Raw genomic sequence first — 25,776 nt, 5'->3', positions numbered from 1 at the left:
TTTTTCACCTTTGTCCATGTTCTTTGCATTGTAAATGTTTAATTTCTCATTGATGTGCGTGGACCCAGAGGCGATTTTGTATCAAATGAAACTTCCTCGTCACATAAATATTCATTCGCTCGAACCAGCGCGATGTTGGAAGTCTAGTTAGTTTTTGATTAATAAGTGTGGATTTTTATTTACTAGTAAATCTTTTGTTCTGAAGCCCATGGGGTTTACATACTCGCTATTGGGGTTAGGTCATATCTTCAGGGCACTTATGTAAAATGTGAAAGCACTCATCTACCCCTTAGTGTGCCCCATTCCAGCTGGGAGAACCTTATCGTAATAAGGAAATCATTTGAAGAACCATCGACATTGAATGATAATAGGTCTAACAATGACGAGAGACTTGTTAGGCAGATTGTCCTGAAGACGTCTACTTAGGGAGGAGAGGAGTCCTATAAATGTGATGTGTTTGACCTTTAGCTGTTATCCTCTGTACTGCAGAGATTCGTTCAGCAGAATGAGTCTCCGGAAAATCGACCTGTGAACAAGGATTACTATGGAACCACTAACTGGCTGGAAAAATGGGGAACAGGACACAAGATCCGGTGTACACCCGGATTAACGGACTGAGCAGACCTTGTAGTCCATGCGTTGCAGCATCTTGACCAAAAGAGTGCTGGGAATTGCACAAAAGACTGTTACGGGGTGGTCCGCTATTGTAACGTTTTGTTACTTTGTATCTCATCATTTCAGTTTTGTTTCCTGTGGCACTAAGGTAAAAGGAACCGTTTTAATCACTATTTATGCAATATGCAATGTTAACTTGTATTTAGTTTATAATAATTTATATTCCAAACCATGTAAAATGTCATTTTTAATTATTTTTTAAAGGTACTGTTTTATTTGTGCATTCTCACCAAATACTGTGTGACGTACAAGTGCGTTTTTTAAGTCACAAACTTAATGGTTTTTACTGTGGTACATGGAAAAACATGATTCTAAGGGCCCAATATGAACTCCGGGTTCTGGTGAACTACAAGTCCCATAATCCTCCGCCACCAATGTTTGAGGATGATGCAGGTTGAAGATCAGTTTCCTTATCACTACCCACATCTAATCTTTTTAAACACTAATTGCAAGTAACATTTCCCCCCAAAAATGAGGTTTTATGGATCATTTTATTTATCGTCTCACCATGATCACTTCCCAGAGAGACTATTTTCTCAGTACAATAAGGATCAGCGATCCCGGAACCATGGTGAAGTTTCACCAATTTGCATGAGAACCACGTTGAGTGGGAACAATCATACACTAGAGAAGGGACTGTTTGTACAGGTAGTGTAGACATGTTGAGGTACGTGCCCTAAACTTAGGGGCTATATCGTCTTAAAATTAATTTTAGTGGCCAAATCAGACATTTCAGTCCTGACCTACCTTCATTTTCACTACAAACCTTTTAGTTGTAGAGGCTGCTTTGTGCCATTAGATTAGTAGTCCTTTGGAAAACAAAGTGGCAATTTATATTTTCGTATTCGAAAGATGACCTTTTGTGTCAAATGACAAACCCTAGTTAGCATGTAGACTATGCAGATGTTTAATTACATGATTCCAAGGAACATAACAACCTATGGCCAATATCTCCGAAATTGCTCTGCATGGATATTTTTTTAACTACAGCAAGTGTAGATTTCACGGTACAGGACTATGTATATATTCCCTTTAACATCGTAAGTTTTGTTTACACGCGATACGTTCGTTTCCAGCTACGCTCGCTCGGGAATATATAAAGTATTCAGTTGTCAAAATAACAATAAACAATTACTGACTGGTTAATAAATGGTCATTATTTATTGGTCTTCAGGCTTTGTGCTCTAATTATATTCACTGTATATTTTGTATTGTATTATTTCGACCTATTAAACAATGAAATATTTTCACTTGTGGAAAGACTGATTTGTATCATGTGTTCAGCTTATTGCGGTTTATATATTTTGGTGTGTAGTCCCCACTTAAATCGTGTATATGTTGTGCTTTTTCTTGTTGAAGCAAAGTGATACATGATTTGCTGTTTAGTTAATATTTTGTAGTTTCATAACATGTCTTCAGCCATATTGGCTACTTACAAGTACACACAATGGATGCTGTAACGATATTCAGACAATAGAACCAGGGGCATGATTGAGGCACAAAGTGAAGATTTTATTATTATGATTACCATTTATTTATATAGCGCCATTAATTCCGCAGGGCTGTACAGAGAACTCACTCACATCAGTCCCTGCCCCATTGTGGCTTACAGTCTAAATTCCCTAACACACACACATAGACAGACAGACACAGTCTAGGGTCAATTTTGTTAGCAGCCAATTAACCTACTTGTATGTTTTTGGAGTTTGGAAGGAAACCGGAGCACCCGTAGGAAACCCACGCAAACACAGGGAGAACATACAAACTCCACACAGATAAGGCCATGGTCTGGAATTGAACTCATGACCCCAGTGCTGTGAGGCAGAAGTGCTAACCACTTAGCCACCATACTGCCCGATAGATACAGCAGAAGATACAGTCTTCTGCTCATTTTGGAAAAATACTGGTCAGTAAAAGTTTTGATCAAAGGCAACCTGCGGCGGTCAGAGCAGTCTGGGTCTTGTAGTTCCACAACAGTTTAAATGACTAAAGCAATTTGCTGTTTCCATGCCTCTGGTTCCTAGTGAATAAATGAGCTGAAACAACATTGCATCCAATGACCTCATTGAGTCGTGAAACAATTCATGTTTCAAAATACTGGCTCAGTTAGTAGCATTGAAAAAATGCAGATATTTCACCACAGAATCCCAAAATACAGGAAAACTGCAAGTAATTTGTTTTTTTATATTGCAAGAATAACTTTCAGGGTACATTGGGCCTCGTGAATCGGTGATATCACTAATACCTAGTTTATTGATGGGCTGTTTTCTTGTGAATATTGGTTTAGTCCGTATAGCTGCCTCAATTGTGTGCAAGTGAAAAATACCATATCCAGAAAGAAATCTGACGCTTCACAGTAAAGGAAGTTTCTGAGCATTCTCGCGTTCAACCTGTCTTTTTCCTACCTGAGTTTATAAAATCCAGGAGGAAGTCTACTTTCCAAGTGAAACATTTCAGATTGCATGAAAGCGAGAGACTTCTTGTTGCAGCATGAATTGGAAAAGATTGATATCCAAAGTATAATATGCTCCTGAAAAGTCCCAATGCCTGAGCTATAAGGAGGGGGTTGGTTGAGGCCTCAAAAACTGAAGGAACTGTGTGGAATGTCACAAGACTCCCAGGTAGGCTGACAGTTGTGACACCATTTTAGAATTGCTATTAAGTGATAGTCCTTAGTAGTAATCAACTTTCTAAGCCGATTTCAGTATAGGGAGGGGTAACCCTATAATTTCTCCTGGTATGCTGGGTAGAGTCTAGTTGTCCCATCCCTGTTTGCTCAGTTTTTGATATCAGTGGTGGAAGTATGTCCAAAGTTCTCAAAAATTGTAAAAACCCAACGCATTTTGCCATTTATATACAGACTCCTTCAGGGATTGGATTTGTTTGTTTTGGATGTATCTGCACCTGAAGGAGCTGGGACAGAATTAGCTGTGGAGCTGCCCACTGGGCATATAATAGTATATGTATCACATTCGGAAAGATGCTGCTTCAGTGTCTTCTAGTTCTGGAAAGATTTCCAGTGGCGAGACTCCTGTTTTGTGGTGTAGACTGACTGCTGCTGCTGTGGCTTGGTAGAGTATTGCAGACAATTGGAAGAAGGCTCTGGGCAGAGAACTCAATGTGTTTTTTGGAACCCGGACTAAGGCGGTATTCTATGTAGGAAGAGTTTTGCTTTTAACAGTCATCCATACCTAAAATGTATGTTTCAATAAAAAATGAACATCATAGAGGATCTAGTAACATAATTTTTTTTCTTCATTGGCAGATTATGGCTCAATATACAGATCTACCAAAGTTAAATAAAGTGCAAATTTTCAATGTACTAAAGACTTTAAAACGTTGGCGTGTACACATCCAGAACTCGAGTAACATTGTAAACAAGTCCCAATATAATCCACCCTTGATGTTATTAGCAAAGGTTAGTAATGCAAAGCCCAAATCACTCCAATTTCCATGCAGAACTCCAAACGTACATGTCGCGAGTCCCAATGCAAGTGTATTGAAAAAACATAGCTTCGACTTCCAACATATGGATGGAAGTTAATGCTCAATTTCAAAATCAATATGTGTACTACAAAATATAATCACTATCCGAAATGGGGCATCTAAAGTCCCATAAACATTCCTCTTGGCGTCTGTTAGGTGATCACCGATGCTGTGTTAGCAACGCAAGTTAATGGGTCCCTCACTAATATAATCACTGTCTGAAAAAAGATGTCAATGGAATTTAGTCCTCTTAGATAAGTCTGAAACAAGTTCCTCTATGTGCTATCACATCAAGCCTGTATTGGCGCGTTTCATCCTGTGCTCCCAGACTTTTAAAAAGCCTCCCACACCTGTCCTCTGTAACTGGAAATTTGGCAACTTTTTTTTTATTAACCTCAGAGTATGTCTGTTAATTCCATCCAACATTTTAGATCAGGAATAGAAAGAACTTAAGTCTCAGGAAAGACCACTATTTTGGAAGCTGACGTTAGATTCTTCTATTTCAGTTTTGTCAGTGCCACCTTTAGCACCTTGTTTTCTGTAATAGTGGAATAGGCAGAGGCATCCATATCTTCTTAAGACAAAGGTTAGTGCTTACTTTATCGAGCTTCCTCAGTGCCACTAACTCCATAAAAGTAGATGGCTCACAGGAATCGGTAGCATTATCCTTGACGTGAATAAGTTCTGGAGAGCTACTCACAGAAAGTTTCCAGTGTGTCAGATAGAAGTTTCAGAAAACCATAAGTCATGGGGACATTACTGCTGATGTGTAAAGACTGATTTCTATGTGGTCTAGTAATAGTGTGTATTAACACTGGTCTACTGGAGCAATGCACCTGGGCACTGAGTAGCCCAATCTCAAAATGAGTGGCAGAGGGGAGAGGAGACATGGAGGTGCAGGCATCAAAACAGACTCCACTTCTGGAACAAGGGATGGAGAAGAACCCTGATCACATGAAGAACCAGATTTCTTCAGAAAAAGGGATGACAACCTGTTTAAGGTGGAGCCCAGGCACCACTTGAAGTTGGAAATAAGGTATAGTGCACCCTGTCCTCATAAAATAACCTGTAGGAAAGATCTCGCAACTCCAAGACCCCTCTAGCTAAAGAGGTTGCAAAGAATCTAAACATTTTCAACATCATAAAATTGAGCTTCATCAATTTCAACAGCTCAAACAGTGGAAACTGCAGCACCTAAAGAACCAGAGTAAGGTTCAATGGAACGGTGGGAGAACAAGACAACAGCTGAACATGTAAAACTCATTGGAAAAAGGTCCGAAGCTCTGGCCTAAGCGCTAACATTTGAAAATATATAGATGGGCAAAGACCTGTAACTTCAGAGAACAAAGTCTGAGGGTACTGACAAAACAATAATGGAGACAGTACAAAGGCAAAAAAAAAAAAAAAAAAGGTGTGTGAAAACCTGTGTATTCACACCAATGTAAGTTCTAGTCAACCCAAGCTTCCTGGTCTTTACTATGCTTCCAAAAGACCTATAGCTCTCAGTATCCTTTCTTCAGCAGCCACACCATTTAAGGCACATGACATTTGTCCTGATGATGGACCCAGAGACAGAATAAGCCTTCACACTGCTCCTCTCATCCTTAGACCGTTAGCATACCAGGCAACTCTTGGCCACTTCAAAGCAACCACGATCACTGAACCATCGTCCTTCTGGGCTTTAGGTACATGAGGAACCATGGTTATTGGCAGAAACGGATACACCAACCAACAATTGCACAGTATCCAGTAGGGAAGCCTGTGGATCCCTGTCACCAAAACAAAATCTGTCCAATTTGTGGCAGTTTGAGATCAACCTCCAGTCACCATTTCATCAATAGGTAAAACACATCCGTGTGGAGACCATACTTCTGGAAGAACGGCATGTTTGCTTAGGAAGTACAAATTCCAGTTCTCCTGCCAAGGAATGAACATGGTAGATTGCTGGGACATGTTGTTCCAACCCATGTCATTATGATGGACCTCTTACATCTAGGGAGACTCCCTTGATAAATTAAATTACCTCTTCCCCACGTCTCTAACAAGCAAATTAACATTGCAGAATAAGACCACATGATACAAGTTAGACATTCTTAATACCATTGAAGTGCTAAACATCAAATATTTTATGAAGCAGCTCATCAACATAAAAAAAAAAACATTTTTAAAACACATCCAAAGTAAGAAATACTTTAATTACAAAAGTCATTGGAAAAATTTCTATTATATGAAGATAAGAAACTGCCCAGGAAAACCAGTTACTGAGTTATAATCTGATAACTAATGTATGCTTATAAAGGTTTCAGTCTGTACATCTAACATACAGAATATAATATGCTCATTAATAAATAGGTTATAAGAAAAGCCTATACATTATTGCTGGCCTGTAAAGTCACTTTGCATCAAGTTACAGGTAATGAAGTTTCCTCTCTTAAATAAAAGCTGCCCTGTCGGGGTCACTACTCTCTCATTGGACCCATTTATATTTAGGATATAGAATAAGAAACTTTATTTAAGAACAAAAAACAAATAGAATTGGCAAGTGTAATAAGTGCCTGTGGAAAAAAGAAAAAAAGATGTACATGATGCAATCTATATATACACACACCAACAAAATCTCTCCAATGCATCACAAGTCTATGGTGAGCTGTAACTAGTTAGTCCAACATGGATATATTATGTACAAATATACACACATACTACCAGCAGGATACTGGTAACCGGTAATGGGAAGACTTTACATATTATACAGGCTACATATTGCAGCTGTAGCTTCTACTCAGCTATCCTCTTGTAGAACAGCAAGTACGGAGTGGATGTGGACTGAGTGTTCGGTGAAATTGTGGTCAAAAAGTCTCTTTCCTCAGTTACTTTTACTTCAGAATCGTCAAAGAGAAGCCATTTTCCCTCATACTCCTTCAGACTTTGCAACACATACAAGACAGACTTTGAGTCCAGCCGATCCCCAGAAGTTTGCATTGTTTGGTCAGCTTCAGGATGGAGCTCACCAATGAGGCTGGGGCCAGATAAACCTTTATCTTCAGGAATAGTGCTTGGAACTTTCTCAGCTTTTGGTGTTTTGGGCAGTTGCTCAAAGTCAGATTTATTTTTCTGTCCGCCCAGAAGACCGACTGTGTCCGAACTCTTTTTGTTTACTTTGCTGTTTGATGGCATATTTGCACCATTTCGAAATGATACCTCATTGTCATAATTTTCAGCAGACATTCGAGCTTCCTCTTCCGTTAATGGTTCGGTTTTAATCATTGCATGGTGATCTGCAGGGGCTTTCACCTGGTCTAGTTCAAGATTATTGAGGTCACAAAGCTTGACATACGCTGTGTAGTGTCCACTGCTTATGGTCACTCCACTGTGCATTACCACTGCAAATAGACCATAAAGGTCTTTGGACGGCTTGGTGCTCCATTCCTCAAGTGACAACTGTAATGATGTTAACAAGGGTGTGTTTACTTTAGAAAGACCTCCGTAACTGTCAAACCTGTAAAACATTTGTATGTTCAGATTGATGTTCACATAGGGAGTTAACAGTCAAAAGATTAAAATATTGTAAATATACAAACGCTGGAGGTAAGGAGACCTCTACCGTCAATAGACTTACACTCATCTGGGCAGCTGAGGGTCTAGGTTCTTGAAGAGTTTTCCGTGATGAAAATAAGACTACAGTGAATAGGGTGGGAAAGGTATTTCCACACTTACTTGGACATGGTATTCTCCTAAATCCTTGACACTAGTGTAATTGTAGCACGAATGCCACAGCAGTAAAAAAAATAAAAAAAAAAAAATAAAAAGTAAAAGCACTTCAGCCACTGACACTGCTCACTTATTATTTTACATAAAGGAGCTTTAACTCCTTAACAAGGAAAAATTCTCAGGTTAAAGAATTGACTTTCTCCCTTCTACATCCAAGTTTACTACTACAATCCAATCTTCCACGGATAAACCAATAAGAAGCTATAGACCATACATGATGGCCCCAAACAAGGAACAGAACATGGATGGGGAGGGGGGAAAAAAAATAATTAAAAAAAATACGGTATTTAAATTAGCATCTAAATTTTAAGAAAGCTTCCAGAAACAAATATGGCTAAGAAGCAAAACCAAGATACTGGAGATGGAGGCAGCAAAGCTATAAAGGACATGTTAATAGTTATGTCACCCATATGGCCCTCGGCCTCTGCGATTATGTTTCAACTAAATGTTGCCCCTACCCTTAAAAGCTTTATTTTTATTATATGGACGGGAGGGGGAATCTTAAGTTTATGGCAACAGATCTCACCATTATGTATAGTACTTACATTTACAACACTAGTTATGCATTTAACATATTATCCTTCTATAAATTACAGATGTAGTCATAAAATTTAACCTAACAGTCAAATCAGTAACAAAGAAAAGCAAACATGACTGTTTCAATGGTTTACAGACCTTATCTAAACAACCCCATACTCAATGCAATAGCTGCAGAGGAGGAAACTCCTGAGAACGCACCATCACCTGGACTCCATGTGATCTGACTGCACCAGACACACGGAGGATGGTTATTCTCTATATGGCCGCCTAGACTCCAAGATATACCATTGGCAAACCATAATTAACCTGAATGGTACTTTGTTAGAACCCTCCACCACCCCCCAAGGCATATTAGGAGTCCCCATCTATCAATCCTGAAAACTGGTATGGTATAATATAACTGGCCAGGTTACCAGAGCAACAAAAACACTATATAACTAAATCTTCCACACAAACATCAAAAACTTGAAAAATCCCAGGTGTACATAAACACTGATCTTGGAGAACATATTTATAAATTCCCCTAGATGTGTTTCAGGCCTTTCTGATCTCTGCTGGATCTAAATATAGAACTTAAGTCTCTGGCCTTCACAATAACTGATAAACTTTGTGGTAAATCTGGTACTTAACTAAATCATAGGGAGGAATTCAAAGCTCAGGGAGCTGCACGCAAAAAGCCGGCGTTAAAACTACCATAATAACGGTATTTAAGCACACTACCGTAATAATGCAGAGGTCACGTAAACTGAATTACCCCCACAGACTTACTCTGAGCTGTTTGCAGCAAAGCACTTTAGATGAATGGTTACGATTTCTGGGATCTTATCAAACAAAAGGCTTCTTTCTGCTTCGGTGTAATGATGGCAATTCTCACAGAAATATTTATCCTCTCCAACTATTCTCTCCACCGACGCAAACTGGGAAATTGCCCATTTCAACGTTTTTATTTCCATTCGGGGATCAGGAGAAACTAAAAATACAAATAAAATAATTAATGGTAACTGGACAAGTGCAATAAAACATTTCTAAAAAATAGAATGTTACTGCCAAATATATGTAATGACTGTTTATGCAATACCCCCTTCAAGGTTAATTGAACAGTTAAGCCTCTTATACAGTATTTCATCATCTTACTGTTGCTTTTCAGTCTTGCATTAAATGAAAATTTTCAGCTATTAGTGAAATCAGAGTTTTAGTTTGAAGTCAAAGTATGGAAACAAGGGGGTGCGGTGGAAGATTAACAACTCACTGTCAGAGGAGTCCTCTAGTCTTGGGGGGTCGTTTTCTTGCACAGGCACGCTGATGTCCTGGAAGTCTTCTCTCCGCTCTGTGAAACATTCACACTCCAGGCACCGGGTCCGCAGCACCAGCTGGCCCTGGAATAATTTCTCCACCAGATCAAACCCAACTGACTCTATAATTATGAATCACATTCTCAGATATAAGATTTGCCAATTACTTTTAAAACAAGCCATTTAAAGAGCAGTACATATATTCAAGATGAACATTTCAAGGTTTTACAGTCTACAGGTTTACACACATTTCAATGAGTTTTCTTTACATGTCTGAATCCTCACTTTTTCACCTGTCTAACTATTAAAGCAAACATATTCCTTTCAGCAAACTCGTGATTAATATGGAGCTGTAGGGCCATAATTAGAGAATGATTTTTTTTGTGGGTTTGTGACCTAGGTGTGAGCCATAAATACAAACTGGTTGCTGAGCTCATACACTTGCTCATCGGTACTAAAATACTAGTGCGGAAAAGTGACCAACCTTTCTGTGACGTATCCAGCTCTGCAGCTGCCTCTGAGTCGCCATTTTCCTTTGTCGCCTCTTCATTCTCAGATTTGTCTGGATCTGGCTTTATGCTGAAAGTTTGGAGCTCAGTTGGGGAACCAATAGATGACGAGCTGTCAGTTTTACTCAAGTTCCGGAACTTTGACAGAATACTTGGTTGTTTTGATGATTTTAGCCAGTTCAGCCGTAATCTAGATTTCTTGTGTGAGGGATTGGAAAGACTCTGGTCAGTGCTGTTTTTAGGACCACTTTTCTCATTTTGTTTTTCTGGGACTGGTTTCCTTTTTGATCTGGTTTGTCTGCACTCCTGAGCTGGCGGATCTTTAGTTAGCTTTGTCCTTTTCTTTACATTACCAACCTCGTTATCACTTTTGCGTTTGCCGTTATCATTGGTCTGAGTCTCCGTTGCTTTATCAGAAGACCCATCCTGAGGTTTGCCAGAGGCGACACTTCCAGCCTCACAGGCGCTGGGACCTTTGCTTTCATTCTGATCGGTCGTCTCATTCACTTGTACACACTTAATATCCTTTCTCAGAGCCTGACAGGCTTCTTGAATGTTCCCTAGGATACACTGCAACACTTCCTGCGCATCATGCTGGAGATATCCTTCATACATAGGATTAAGCTCTCTGTTAAAAATACAACATACATGAAAACTTAGATGGTGTCATTTAAAGAATTAGTGACAACCACATAATGCAGACTCTCATAGCTTATGATTTTGTAGCAATTGTTAAAATGAGAAGCTACAGGAACCCAGATGTCGATGAACCAACTGAAGATAAACTACTGTCCTTTCAAACAAAGCCACATTTATATTTAAATGGAATTGGCCAGCAAAAATTACTTTATAAAAAAAAGTATTTCTCTGTCCTACCACTGGGGGACACTGCGTTACCTTGGGGTATAGTAGGTGGGACTGGAGTTAGGCACTTATAAACTTGTTTGTTCCCCTGACTGCTCCCCCACTATGCCCCTCCTCTGTAGCTGACTTCAGTTGTTGTAAGTGCCTTCTGGAGAAAGGTCACTTCTGTATAGGCTCCTGCCTATACTTCGTTTAGCAGTAGGTTTTCCTGTTTTTATTTTTATTCCTTTTCAGGTGCAGCGCTGGACTCCATGCAAAGACCCAGAGGAGTGAAAGTCCCCGGGATTTCTTCACTCTTGAGTTCCAGCGCAGGTAAGCAGCACACTTCCCTTGCACCTCTGCCGGCAGTCTACCCCTAGAAAACAACGAGCAAAGGGGCCATTTATGTTTATTAACGGCCTTAGAGACGGCCGGGGCCATGTTTTATTTAAAGTATGCCTTTATAGGCAACTTCATGTGGAGCACGTGTATGTTTATTAACGGCCTTATAGACGGCCAGGGCCATGTTTTATTTAAAGTATGCCTTTATAGGCAACTTCATGTGGGGCACGTGTATGTTTATTAACGGCCTTATAGACGGCCGCGGCCACGTTTACACAGGCGGGCGGGAGTGAGGGTGTCTTTGCCTCTCCTCCCCGCAGACTTGCCGGCAGCCTCCCCCCACCTCCTTCGCCCCTAGACAACGAGCAGCAGCGGGGGAGAAGGACAAGCATCGCACTCTGTAGAGGCGATGAAGTCAGTGAGACCGCACGCACCCTGGGCATGGCAGAGCGGCGGTTCTCACTTCCAGCAGCTGCAGCCATAAACTATATATATATATATATATATATATATATATATATATATATATATATATATATATATATATATATATAGATAGATATAGATATAGGAGTACACCTCCCCCTCTCTCTCTCCCTAATGGCGCGAACGGTGGCCATCTTGGATCCGGAGCACGCACGCACACACACACACATCAGTGCATGCTGTTCCAGACTTCCGCCTCTCATCACTGGGTAATGTAGTATCGTTTTTAATTCTGTTTTTAAACGATTGTCAGCCTGTTTGCCACACAGTCAGGACCTTTATTTCAGGACCCTATGACTGCTGTATAATTATAGGATTACCTATTAAACAATATGGTAGTTTCCTATCCTCCCGTGACATATTTTGCTTGTTGGGTAGATGTACATTAATATGGGAATACATATCTGTATAATATTCCATATGGTGACTGTGGATTGACTTTTTCCATAAGTCTCGTAAAGGGAGTTCCATGTATATACACAATCCCTTTTGCTACGTATAGCCTGTGTTCCTAAGTATTGTGGTTAACTTTTATACAGTTTTCCAAATATCCGTTATGTCTGAGGAATTACCTTAGGGGTAATAAACACACTGTTTTATATTCTCTGCATTATTTATGTGGCACAAAAATAATATACAGTGTTATCCCGTGGTAGGCGGGTTGGTCTGTATTGCATTGTGTATATGTGTGCGTAAACCCTAATAGCACATATATATATATATATATATATTACCTGTTTTAGAGATAGAACAGATTTATTCTGTGTCTTTTTCTTGCTGGTTACTATAGGTGAGTCTTCCAGGAGTACAATACTCGCTGGTTGGCGCATATATATATATATATATATATATGTGTGTCTTCAATTTAATTGTTAGACAAGGTTATAACCTGTTACTTTGCCTACCATTTCCTTATGTTTTCTAATGGATCAACTGGGAAATAGGAGTGACATTATATATGTGCGAAATGTAATTTTTAAATTATCTTTTCCACAGCTTAGCCCGAATGCCTCGGCACACACTGCAGGGCTAGGGTCTACAAACAGGGTGCTCCCATTTCGGTGTCGGCTGTTTTTCAGAAACAGGTCTGGTCTAAACCACTGTCACTTCTGGTGGCCGAACACAGTAAGGTGATTTTTAAGTTTGAAATGGTACGTGAGTATACCCTTTTTCATGCTTCTACACACGTTTACACTGTGCTGGTTAAGCTCCCACACCGCTTATATCTGTCCGCTAACAGAAGCGGCATTACGCTGTTCAGGTATAAAACCATTTGGACAAAGATGCTGTTGTTCACCATCTTCCACAGATGGAGAGGATTTTATCTTGGACTGTTGCTACAGTCAGAATAAGGATGTTGTTCATTCCTCACCAGAGGATGTCTATTTCCATCTTGTTTTACTATCAAGAGGAATATTCTTGCTGATTACACTCACGAGGTGGATAATCCCAGCTTAAACTGTACACAGTTTTCGCATTTGCAAGACAACAGTCTATACTTGGTTTTCAATCTAAGCCTTAGTGACACCCTAGTTGGGAAAAATGTTTTTCCTTATATCTTAGACTCGGTTTCTGTCTTTTGTCAAAGACCAGGTAAACCGTAATAGACTGGCTATGTTTTCACCTCCTATAACTCTCCTGAGTCAATACAAGGGAGGTCCCTGTTGGTGACAATCCTCTGGCTCCTCTGTTCTCTTGTTCTGCTGTCCCCGGCAGGAGCAGACGCTGGTAACGGGTTTTATCTAGCGGCTCTCGGACAGAAGTGCTCTAGCCTTTATTCACATTAAGGGTTAATGGGGTGGTTTGTATTCAGCCAACAGCATCATAGCTGGTAGGTATACAGCTATTCAGCTATGATACCTATAGTTAGCCACATGCTTACAGCACTTCGTTCCAATAGCGGAACTCTCAATTTGCTATTACAAATGAGTATCCAAAGGCTTCTGGCGGTAGGTGTGCTTTCTTTGTTTTATGTCAGCGACACCAGGCCATAATGTTTACGTGTTCCATCCGTTGATCCTCTCTGTTGATTTGAGGTCAGGGTGCCACATTCCGAGTCAGGCTTAGCCCTACAGGGGTGGTTATAGTTTATGTGCTGTGGAAATCAGGTAAACATCCTTAGATTGGTGGACATTTCCCGAAAGTGGAAGTTGTTTATTACACCCTACGCTTAGCTTACAGCTAGACGTTTTCAGCCAGAACATTATACTTGCAGCCTCTCAGCAAGAAGCAGGACTGCATTATTGGGTTCACAGGTGATCACTTTGAGCCTACCCAGATCTTCGTTTATTCTAACACGATAGAAGCGTTGGCTTATGCCTTATCTTCTAGTTTGGGGTTTTCAATAGCTTCCTACCGAAGAACACGCTTATCTCTTTTCTACACAGTTCCTAACTGCTCCTGGCAGAATTTCCTTTCAGTATCAGCATTTTCTGTTTTGCAAGATAGGATACGAAGTTTTTACTTGTATCCTTGTTCGTAACATCTCCCATGTCTCAACAGGGAGATTCTCATCAAGGAAGGCTGATTTCATGGCTTTGGACGTGCATAGCACCCCTTTGCCCTGATTCACTAACTTACCTTTCGGGTGGTGCTTAGTCACATTGTTTTTATTAGTGAGTCAGTTCTTCTTGTACAGAAGGTCAGAAGACCTGTAGAGATTCGGTCTTAAAATGCAGTGCTGCTGCATATTTGTAGCACTTATGCAATTCCCGTATCCTAATGCAGGATAGGGGTCGACCTGTGTATGGTTGGAGGGGTGTTCCTTGTGCCATCCTATGGGCCAAGCTAGACCAACTTATTATTATTATTGAGGGCCGAATGCCTTAGCAATCAATCCTTTAACAGGTAGAGTGGGTCACCTCAGGGTAATACCTTTGTGCTCTCCTGGTTAGGCAATAGGGCTCTCAGAGGGAGCCCAGGTTCCTTTCACATGTTAACCTGTTTTCTCTATCGGCTCTCAATCTAATGACCCTCAGGTGGATTTGTCCATAGCTAAGTCGGGTCACCCTATAACTTAGGGGGTGTACAGTTGATTCACAGCTCCAATTTTCTTGTAGGGGATCAAGAGTTTCTAGGAGGGGGCGCATACCAGCTAGTCTGGTGGTCCGCCGTATGTCTCGCAAAGCAGTGTTTTACTGTTTTAGGGGACTTGTGTTGTCGTCCCTCTTTTCCCGTTCCAGAGCGGCCTCATCTCGTAGTTTGGCTCTCTTTGTTTTCATCATCTGGGTTGACATTGTGGCGTCGGATGGCTAACCTTTTCGGCTAGAGAATCCTTGCAGGAACATGGTTGCTACCTTCGCTTCAGCCGTAGAGATTCTTCTTTAGCTGTTTTCTTTGGGGCTAGAAACTATATTCGATTGGTGTAAATTCCTAGAATTTCACACGTCCCACTCAGGAATATTTAAAAGATTCCTTACCAGCTGGCTTTTATTGGGTCTACGCCCTGCTTCTTTCAGCGTGCAGCTTCCGTGGCTCTCTGTTTAGCTCAGCGGAAGGTTGTTTTGCTTAAGTGGTTTCTTCATGCTCAGCCCACCTTTGGTTGTAGATTTCCAGGGAGTCTAGATCTCGTCATCAGGAGGCTTGCTTGGGCCTCCGGTGACTCTGAGTTAGTTAAGCTGTTTGCTCATGGAATGAGTGCTCCCTTGTTTATCTCTGAATGGTTAAGCACTGTATCAGTGTTCCCTTAGATATCACTGAGTGGCTTAAGCTGTTGCATCAGTGTATATGGTGATCCTTTGTATATTATTGAGTGGATTGAGTTGTTGGCTCAATGCAGGCTGTTCTCTTGGATGTCACATCTCGTAGGGGGTCTGGGGCGAGAGTGTGTATGGCTCTTCCTCATATTCTTTACCAGAAACTTAGTGGCGCGTTGTACGAGACATTATTGGTTATGACAATTAGTGCCTGCATTCCACTGACACAGAGATTGTAGTTAATCATTCTTGTGCCTCTTCTTTTTGTGTAACGTTTCTCCGACGGGAGATAATTTGTGCTCTTGTTCACACAGTTCCTGTTTAGGAATTTAATGCCCATTTAGCCTCTCTAACGCTAAAGGGCGTAGGGGGGGGGACAGGGTCTAGGTGGTCTCTTCCCACTGCATCACGACCAACATTCTGTATGTACCCCTCTGTATGTACCCCTCTGCAGGTTCCAGTGACTTTTCCAGTGCACTTTCCAGGAGGGTTGCAGCTTTTTGTACGCCACAAAAGCGTCATTCAATGGTGCAGTTGTACAGAGTGGCAGCGTCTGTTTCTGCTGCATATTGTTTCTTTGTTGCATGCCTTTGCATTCACAAATGCAGGGTTTTGAACACAAAACATTGCGCACAGCCGTTACAGAGCATTCCCGCCCTTGGACACAGCTTTGGTAGCTCCCCAAGGTAACGCAGTGTCCCCCAGTGGTAGGACAGAGAAAAGAGGATTTTTACTCACTGTAAAATCAATTTCTCTTACTACACTGGGGGACACTGCGTGCCCTCCCTTGCTCTGAAAGTAGTGCTATCTTTGGTGTTGCTTTCTAAATTGCTTCTTCTCTCTTCCTGGCTTGATTATACAAAACTGAAGTCAGCTACAGAGGAGGGGCATAGTGGGGGAGGAGTCAGGGGAACAAACAAGTTTATAAGTGCCTAACTCCAGTCCCACCTACTATACCCCAAGGTAACGCAGTGTCCCCTAGTGTAGTAAGAGAAATTGATTTTACGGTGAGTAAAAATCCTCTTATTGCTGCACTGCCCATGAACACTTAGAAGCATGTGTTCATGGTATTCGTTTTAGAATGGTTATTAAATTTGATGATTACAAATTACATAAAACAGGACTGCATGTACAGATTTCATCTGCTATTTTTATCATCCAAGATCAAATACAAACTTACAAGTGCATTATACCTGAGTGTGTTCAGAAGCTTCCTTGGCTGTGCAGCAAGTTCAGTATCATAGTTCTCTGGATTTAAAACAAAACCAAGCTGTAGATGTTCAGCGGACTGAATCAAAGAACTCAAACTGCTGATGACTTCATAACTTGCAGGCAAGTCTTCTTTCACATTATCCTACAAGAAATATATAATATGAGACAATGCACTCCATACGGCCAATTATATGGATATTAGAGATCAACGAAGGTCAGACAAGGCAGCGACAGGTCACAAATCCAAGGAGATGGGGTGCATCATTTTTTACATCCCATTTTGTTAAGACACTTCAGTGATGATATCATAACAGTTTATTTACACACTTTATACAATATATAAAACTTTTTGTGTAAAGACATTAAAATCTGTTTAGTCTACTCAATCTCTTAACAGCATTGCATTATTTCAATCTATATTTGAACTGCAGCTGTGATGCTTTACCCTTTCCAGTGCGAGTTCTTTGTCTTCTTTAGTCGTCTCCCTCTTAGAAAGAACATCGGCCAGTTTTTTGACTCCCCTTTTAAATCCAGGACAGTAGCATAAAACCTGTGTTAGAAACAATTAAAAAAAATAAACTCCCATAAATAAGGACTACAGTATCAAACACAATGAAAGAAAGCATTGGCAGAAGAAAGTTTTATTCAAATAGGTTTATTATAGCAATTAAAATGTATGTAAACTAGGAAAAGCAGAAGAGATGTATGTACCTGAAGTATGCTATTAAGATAACAGGTGTTGCCGAGATTGTTGAACCCTACAAATGGAACTAGGTTTTCTTTTTTCACACCACAGACTGGTGGTGACAATTGTGCAGCGGGAACAACTTGATCACAACTAAAAAAAGAAAGGTTTTCAATTAAAAGTCTAATCTCATTCCACATACAAGTGACCAAACACACAAAATGGAGAAAACACAAAACAAATTGAATCCATCTGTACCCGTTAATGCAATTACTATTACACCCATTTTGCAAGAATCAATATGTGAAGGGCAGTTAGGTAATAGTGATTATAACAGGTTAACATTTGATTTTTAATGAGCACAGAGGCATTAAAGCTTTCATGCCTTCCAGAGCTATTACTTATTCCACCAATCTCACTGTATGTGCTTATGTAAGATTGGATATACTAAGTATCCATGCAATCAGCATGATCTGTGGGTGTTCTATTTAGTAGCAATTTAGCTGCAAAAATATTTTTTTGCAATTTGTTTTTTTAAAAGTACACCCTGTCCACAACTTTCTGCATCAGATTTAAATTCCTTAGACTTTAAAAGTCCATTTTGAGTCCTCTAGAGCATGTAGTTTCAGGAAATATGGGTTTGGGAACACATGGATTGTCTTGGCAATTGTACGGTTTTACTTCTCTCCTGGTTAATTTTTTTTTTGTATTTCACACAGACAAGCGTTAGTCATACATGTTATGGGGGCTAAACATTTAATATCCCCATACTCTGGAGAGTCCAGCATTTAGGTCAGGACATAGGTAAGTTAAGTATTTATAAAAGAATCAACCTAGCTACACTTAGGACTCTAAAGGGTGGAAAGGAGAGGGGGGGGGGGGGTGAAGTAATATTAGGGGGAGCAACCCTTAAAGGCACTGCAGGATTATGAAGGTACTCACATTTCTGTCTCTTTCTCCTCTACATGTTGGTCTTCTGTTTGCGTCGCCTCAGCAAAGTCCAAAGCCCTTTTTGTTTCTTTCTTTTGGAAGAAGCGTAAAGATAAGCGGTTCTTTCTGGTGGGGCTGGCTTTAGCCAGCACAGTTTGACTTTCACACTGAGTAACTCCTGGCATTTTCCCCGACGTGGTTTCCACCAATGCCAGTCTACGGGAAACTCGGGTTCCACAATATCTGTTGCCTACCAGGAGTCAAAAAAAAAATTAAGAGCTATTAATCAGGGCCACCCATATTTAAAGTTATACGCTGATTCTATATTAGATGAAAACATTGTTTAAAAGTTTTGCAAAATTTTAATTAAGCTTTGCTGTTGACTGAAAAAGTAGAGACTACCACTAATTTTGTCCTTTTCAGATTGCAAAATAAAAAGCAATTCGACTTCATTTTGAATAAGTCTTTAATTGTGCTAAATTGCCTGTGTTTGGGAGTGGATAAATTAATGGAGCCTTCATAAGCATCCACTTAGCTCAATAAAGTACTTCCAAAATTTAGTTATGAGCAGTAATTTTCAGGCACATTGGTAACCTCCTGGAATTTGACCAGCCCTACCTTAGAGAATAAATAATCTAATGTCTCTGACCTAGGCTTACATATTTTTCGCTTTAAAATACAATGCAATGGCAGCAACTGGGACAGCATATTATTTATATAACACCAGCATATTACCTATTTAAATGGATCTTACAATAAAATACAATGTGTCTATTCCTGGTACACTTGGGAACAACAAGTTAATAATGGCAGTATATTCTCACAACGTATATTTCTGCTTTCACAATTGATGGATACAAAAATGAATATAGTACCCTGTATGAAAAGTACTGAAGCCAGCAACTGAAAGACTGGTCCAACAGTATTTATTGTAGAGACCTCAATCCACCACAAATATTAGCTACACTAAACAAAAACTCAACACAGCTTTACCATTTACATCTTTAAAAACAATAAAATTCCCACGCAGGTGGAATTTCCCTATGGTACCGGACACCTAACTCCCATTGACAATTGGGTTTTACCGATTCAAGCTGTCTGGGAATCTGACCTAAATATCACCATTTCAGAAGAGGTATGGGGGAGAGTCTTCCTAAACATATATAAGATGTCAAAGTGTATTAACCATTCGGAAATGTTGACTAAAATTGTTCACAGGTTATATCTTACTCCAGATAAGCTGCATAAAATCTGGCCATCAGAATCTAAATATTGTTGGAGGAATTGTGGTGAAATTGGTACACTTATGCACATCTTATGGTCTTGCTCAAAACTTCAACCATTGTGGACCGAAATCTTTCATTTAATCTCTCAGGTTTCCAAAAATAATATCTCTCCTTCCCCAGATATGGCTTTACTTCATCTGCATCCTAAACATCTCCAGCGACACAATCACTATGTCACTGGACATATTCTCATTGCAGCAAGAGCTGCAATAGCCCAGAACTGGAAATCACCTCTAATTCCGGCACTCCCTAAAATTATTAACAGGATTCAACATAGCTACAAAATGGAAACCATAGGTTTTAATCTGTCTACAGGGGCATCCTCCCCGCTTGTTAAGTGGTTTATATGGTAGGAGTACTTTACGAATCACAGTTCAATCTTTGATCCGTGAGTGGAATGGTTTTTGAGTTAAGTTGGGTACTTGGGCTAGACCCACTGGTACACTTTCCATAACCGGATAGTCTCTTGTCTTGTCCCCCCCTTTATCCGTCTGTTTTTCTTGTCTGTTCTCTCTGCCGTCTTCGGGTTATGTACACTGGGTCATAAGATGTGTTGTTGTCTGTACCAATATTTTTTCTCATTTTGATTTACTTTTGATTTGTTTGTTTATCTAAGCAGTGTGAATTGTTCAATAGAACTGATCTGCTGTATGTACTCTGCAACCACTGCTATGTTTGTAATATGCTTTTCTAAAAATTCAATAAAAACCTTTTGAGTTAAAAAACACAAAAAAAACAACAATAAAATTAGTAAACTAAACACTTGGGGGCATATTTAATTAGCCACGTTACTCGCAAAAGTAATGTGGCATTAAAAGTATTACGGTAATTCTAACCCAGATTTCAGCTCGCAGCTTCCTGAGCTGCGAGCAGAAAGCCGGTGTTAAAGGTAACATAATAACGGTAATTACGCGCACTATTACTGTAACAGTACGCAAGGCACGTTACTTTTAACAGTAACGCGGCCAATTGAATACGCCCCTTGAAGTCTTATCTGAAATACCCATCAATCTTATCAACTAGAACATCTGCCAATGCAATTATTTGGATCTGAACAATTTCAAGCAGTTTTTTCCTGAATCAATCTGACGATGTACAAAATGAACAAATCATAGAGGCCCTCAAATGTAAGGGTATATGAACATGTGTTTGTATGCAGTGGGTAGGGGGGTGAGTTAGGGGATGGAAAAGTCAGCATGCGGTCAAGTAACATTGATGAGTTAAAAGCATATTTTTCTATTCACTCTGTATATGGTTTAGCAGCAATTTATAGCTGCAAAGCCCACCTGCTGCTATCATCATTTGTACAGAGCCAATTCAGAGTCCCAATACCAGTAGCCAAATAATGTGCCACTGGTTTACTTTTAATATGGGTATAATTGAAAAACCTGAAATGCAGACAAGACAGTCCAAACACCACATATATAGCATGAAGTTTTAGCTGTATTGCACACCCTGTATGAGGTTTGACAAGTTTATTAAGAACATTCACAGCCTAAGAGATGATGCAAGAAATAACCACTAATGTAAAAATCAGCCCCATCTTCAAAACATGCTGAGGTCTGCACACCCAGCCAACATCTTGCAGTAAATTAATCCCTTATCCACTTTAGACAGGCGAGGTTTCAAACCGTACAACTCTAGCAAGCTAGTTAGATATGGAATGACTATGAACAAAATAGTAGAGGCAGTAGCAACACAGAAATACCAGCTGAAACCAATAAGGTGACCATTAATAACCCACTGCTACATTAGGGCCATTTGTATGTAAGCAATTTCTATATCAGTGCCCCCCTTATAAACACATATAAGCTGCAAGTACCATGGTCTGTTGCACCACGAGGGCAAATTTAGTTTGCTTTTCCCTTTAGTTAGTGGGCAAACAAATGCAAATGTGGTTTCATTTGGACTCCAAAGTAATGAACCACTGCCTTTCACATATAAATATTAGATGGAGCTATCCAAACCAAATAATCCATACAAAAGCCAGAAGTGGGGCACAAGGCAAAAAGCACAAACAGAAAAGACTGTGTAGCGAACTACAGGAGTCAGTAGACTATTCTGACCAGGTGTTCAGTAAATACCTTGTTCTGCAGGAGGTAAGGTCTTGGTACAAAACGGTAGAAATGTATTGTCTACAAATCATTGTACAATTGATATGTGATCTACAAAATTATATTCCTACCTGAGATATCATGAAAAAGTTTAACTTCTGATTTTTTATACTAGCACTCAACAGAACAAGATATTAGCAGGCTACAAAAAAAACAAACAAACAGTATTTTCTAGCACTCATCCCCTTTCAGAAACAAAACAGGTCACAGAAGAATGTAGAGTGTATCTTACAACAGGCATAAGAAGAGACACTAGGTACACCAGCCTCTGTTAAGCTGGGTATACACCTATGCAAGCTTACTTTAGATGCAATTTCTGTAACAAATTCAACAAGGATTGAAAGTCCGGATGAGCATGCAGATGTGTACACACCTACACAATTTACCTTCACAGAATCACATCTGTGACCAGCTCTCAACCATCTGCTGAAAAGATTGCGACTCTGTACACTTTATGGAGATATCTGCCTACACTGCTGGTCGCGATTGTGAACACACTTGCCTGACATCGTTCCAACATTGATTGTGATTTTTAGGAAGTTTATAAAACCAAGTCAACAGATGAGATGCATTTTGGTACAATAAGAATCGTGAGTATACAAACACTTGCAATACCTGACCAAATGGTCATGAATTGTATGATCTGTACAATAATTGCATAAATATGTGCTCAGTTTTACGCTACTCTTTTGTAGATGTTGCAGATTCATTTCTCCAGTTGTCAGACATGAAAAGTAAACAGCTATAGTGAAGTAAGTATGTTGGCGGAGGTTTACTTTGATTTTATCATCCATGTTCCTTCATGTCAGCAAATATATGAGCCATTGAACATTTTATAACTATAAGTGAATAACTTGGGTGGGGTCTAGTTTTCTACACAAGAGCTACTTGTAGGCCGGTTTGTGTTTTGACACTGTACATTCATTTTCATGGACAGCTTTATTTCTGGAGCATGTATTAGTCGCTAAACCAGAGTATAAGCTAAATTGTCAGACCCATTCTCCACGCGTCACCACAGCGCTTATACGGCAGACGTTAAATTTCATTTGCATCAAACATTGTGGGCAAGCCATCAAGAGCAACGTTTTGTTTTACCAAATGTCAGTTAACCACACTATAAAAATACAAAGCAAATGACCTTATTTACTATACAGAAACTATCACCCTTATGTGGCATTTCAAACATGTTTTGTAATGATACAGGTCACAATTAGCACCATAACAACTAGTGTGACACTAACAATATATATATATATATATACTTGTCTCATGAGTACTTAACAGTGCAAAGATGGTGAAATAAAGATATTTCAATGTAGGAATTTACAGTAACATCCCAATATAGTTTATTACAGATTAGTTTTCCCCAGGAGTCCTGGGGAAAACGGGCAGCCCTGCTGCGCCTTGTAGTCCCACAGGGCAGCCCTGCTGCGCCTTGTAGTGCAGATAAGGGGTGAGATACTATAAATGTCGGTGTATAGATCAATTTCCTCATTCACATAACATAGTGACCACCACAGAACACACCGGCGGTCCCTGTATCCTATAAACACCGGTATCTCAGAGTCTCTCCTCGGTCCCCGGGCTAATCACTACCCACATCCCGGCCGAGACGCCTCACGGTGCAGCCCTCGGAGCGATCTCACGCCGGGAGCCTACGTGCTACAGGGCGGAGACGGCGCCATTGCTGTCAGCTTGTTGCGCGCACTTCAAACCAGTACCATGAGGAGGAGGAGGAGGGCCGGGGAGCACAGAGCGACACACAGCGGCCGCGGGGCCGAGACTAAACACGGAAGGAAAAAGTACCTGCCGGCCTCGGTGAGCGTCTGGCGCCTCAGCACATCCGTCCCCACTCTGGCGGGAAACTATAATCACCACAGATCAGGGCCGGGTCATGGTGCGCGACCTCCCAGGCCGGAGCCCGCCTTTTTTTTTTCCCCCAGCGCAATGACGTCACCAGCTGACGCCGCGTCCTAGCAGCAGCCACTCACAGGCACGCACCGCTTTCACTTTTTGTTATGGGAAACCAGCGCTTTGACCGTGATTGGACCGACGGCGGCACGTGACGGCAGCTTCTCCACCGCCAATGGGGGATGGTGTGTGGTGACGTAATGCTTGGTTGGCGATCTGATTGGTTACCAGGGATGGTTTGCTGCGTTTGAAGTGGTTGGCGGTTGGCCAATGTTCTGGCGGGAAAGGGGGGCGGAGCGTGCTGTGCTCTGACTGACAGGGAAAACATGGCGTGTCAGTGGTTTGGTTATAAAGTACGTGAAACATTAGTATCCAAAAGTTATCAGCCAATGTCCTTTTCTCAAAGTACATATCACCTTAACTCACTGTATTAACTTAGTCTAATTGTAAATTATAATGGTCTTATATAAAAAGAGCTTCTAATTTCTTTCACAAATATGGAGATAAAAGTAGGATTATCAGGTATTAAAAAATACCACTAGAAATGCCCCTGGTTTTAATATTGACTAAATATAAAGTGCAATTCATCTTATTATGTATGTTAACAAACCATTCTGTATTTATCAATTTATTATTGATGCTACTGATGCAGAATTGGTGGGTGTTTTTTTACATAAGTAAATTAAAGCAACAAATCCATAAAAAAACAGGTGTTTTTTGTAATATGAACCACTCTGGCAGGCTATGAAGAGGATGTTGGTATTTATTATTTATCCTTGTTTTTTTTGTTCAGGCTGCTATTATTCTGGACTACCATGGCAACCACAGTCACATTGCACATGACATAGCGGAGAGGCTTTGGAACACTTCTCTGAGCTCTGTCTGCACTTGCTCTGTGACATCCTTCTTCTTTCCCCTTTGCCATCACATGACATTCTCAGAGCTGTCACCCTGTGTAGCAGACTGACTGTCTGTGTCTGGCAGTCAGTTTCGTTTGCCAAACAGAGAGCTTTTGAAAAGGAGATAATGTAGGATGATAGCTAAGAAAATTGACTATCCAAAGCATGCTTAAAAGGTACATAGTTTGCTTTATAGAGACAAAAAATAATAATATTTCAATTTGGAATTGTTGCTTTAAGTGAGAAAATTGGGAGCAGAGCATTTTGTCATGTTGGATGGTGTGATGAGCCTTGAAATGTGTATTTAAGAGGAGCGGTTGCAATTAAAAATATAAATTATAACAGTAAATATGTTATATTGGTGTTGCAGTGTGCCAAGGCAATATCTCATATTATGTGCTCAGCAGCAGTGTCCCTTGAAATTAAAGTATTGGCAACTGTGTAAAAGTTTCCACACGGTGACAAAACTTGATATTGTACTTGCATTAGCTGTGTGCAAGCTACTGTTCTCTGTTATCAGCAATTGTATACAAATGGTGGCTACTAGAGGCTGACTGCACCATCCTGCATTGGGATATTGGAATTGCTGGCATGAAATCTGCTGTGTGTAGGAAATATCCCCCCCCCGCCCCCTAGAATTACAACATTGTCTGAAATTTTATTAGTAGCACCTTTTTATGAACCTACTAGTCTTTAAAGTATTTATTGTTACCATCACACTCCAGTTAATTCAGACCAAGAAGTAGATTTGCTAAACGTTGTAAAATAGAAAAGTGGAGTTCTGTTTTTTACAGGTATTCACAAGTTACACGATAACCAGAAATTTAGCAGCAAAATTTCACTGTGTGGGAAGCTTAATATTGGTACATATCAGAGTTTGTATAAAATATTCAAAAACAACCAGTGTCACCAAACGTGATGTATATTACAAATTACATTTCTCACAATCATAGTTCGCAAACTTGTTTTAAATGAGTAATATTTATTCACAAACCTCTTGAAGGGCTCCTCTGGATAAACTAACGATAAGGCACAAAGTCTTCTGAAGTAAATATGAAGTTTGTCCAGCTGTCACTAAAGCTAGGTAAACACTACAGAAAATT

The 25,776-nt window shown here is 40.2% G+C and overlaps 2 protein-coding genes across 12 annotated transcripts in view; one reads left to right on the top strand and one right to left on the bottom strand.

Annotated features, from left to right (window-relative positions):
* Window positions 1-1,921, top strand: part of DOCK7 (dedicator of cytokinesis 7) — a 102,401-nt gene extending 100,480 nt beyond the window's left edge. For all 10 annotated transcript variants that reach the window (XM_075181798.1, XM_075181804.1, XM_075181800.1 and 7 more), the window contains one exon: window positions 490-1,921. In XM_075181798.1, the coding sequence (XP_075037899.1) occupies window positions 490-532 (43 nt within the window). In that variant the 3' untranslated portion in view covers window positions 533-1,921. The remainder of the gene's footprint in view (window positions 1-489) is intronic.
* A 3,014-nt stretch (window positions 1,922-4,935) lies between these two features.
* Window positions 4,936-23,826, bottom strand: USP1 (ubiquitin specific peptidase 1). Of its 2 annotated transcripts, none has more exons than XM_075181793.1 (9): window positions 23,670-23,826; window positions 18,476-18,713; window positions 17,560-17,686; window positions 17,294-17,398; window positions 16,830-16,990; window positions 10,246-10,898; window positions 9,719-9,883; window positions 9,238-9,439; window positions 4,936-7,657 (listed from the first exon to the last, which is right to left on the bottom strand). In XM_075181793.1, the coding sequence occupies exons 2-9, from the start codon at window positions 18,646-18,648 to the stop codon at window positions 6,937-6,939; spliced, it is 2,307 nt and encodes a 768-aa protein (XP_075037894.1). In that variant the 5' UTR covers window positions 18,649-18,713; window positions 23,670-23,826; the 3' UTR covers window positions 4,936-6,936. The 2 variants fall into 2 exon arrangements, with proteins under 2 accessions (XP_075037894.1, XP_075037895.1); XM_075181794.1 differs by lacking the exon at window positions 23,670-23,826 and adding an exon at window positions 23,464-23,532.
* Between the last annotated feature and the right edge of the window lie 1,950 nt (window positions 23,827-25,776).

Source organism: Mixophyes fleayi, chromosome 8 (assembly GCF_038048845.1).
Source record: "Mixophyes fleayi isolate aMixFle1 chromosome 8, aMixFle1.hap1, whole genome shotgun sequence".
NCBI classification, from domain to species: domain Eukaryota; kingdom Metazoa; phylum Chordata; class Amphibia; order Anura; family Limnodynastidae; genus Mixophyes; species Mixophyes fleayi.
Note: the sequence above shows the minus strand (reverse complement) of the source record. Positions and strands in the feature narration are given on the sequence as shown.

Bases quoted from the DNA above. Each gene is read 5' to 3' on its own strand.
- USP1 (XM_075181793.1), bottom strand. From the start codon at position 18,648: ATGCCAGGAGTTACTCAGTGTGAAAGTCAAACTGTGCTGGCTAAAGCC. The intron at 17,399-17,559 runs GTACATACATCT...TTTCTAACACAG, and splicing joins ATCTTAATAGCATACTTCAG to GTTTTATGCTACTGTCCTGG. The intron at 7,658-9,237 runs GTAAGTCTGTGG...AATGTTTTACAG, and splicing joins TTTGCTGCAAACAGCTCAGA to GTTTGACAGTTACGGAGGTC.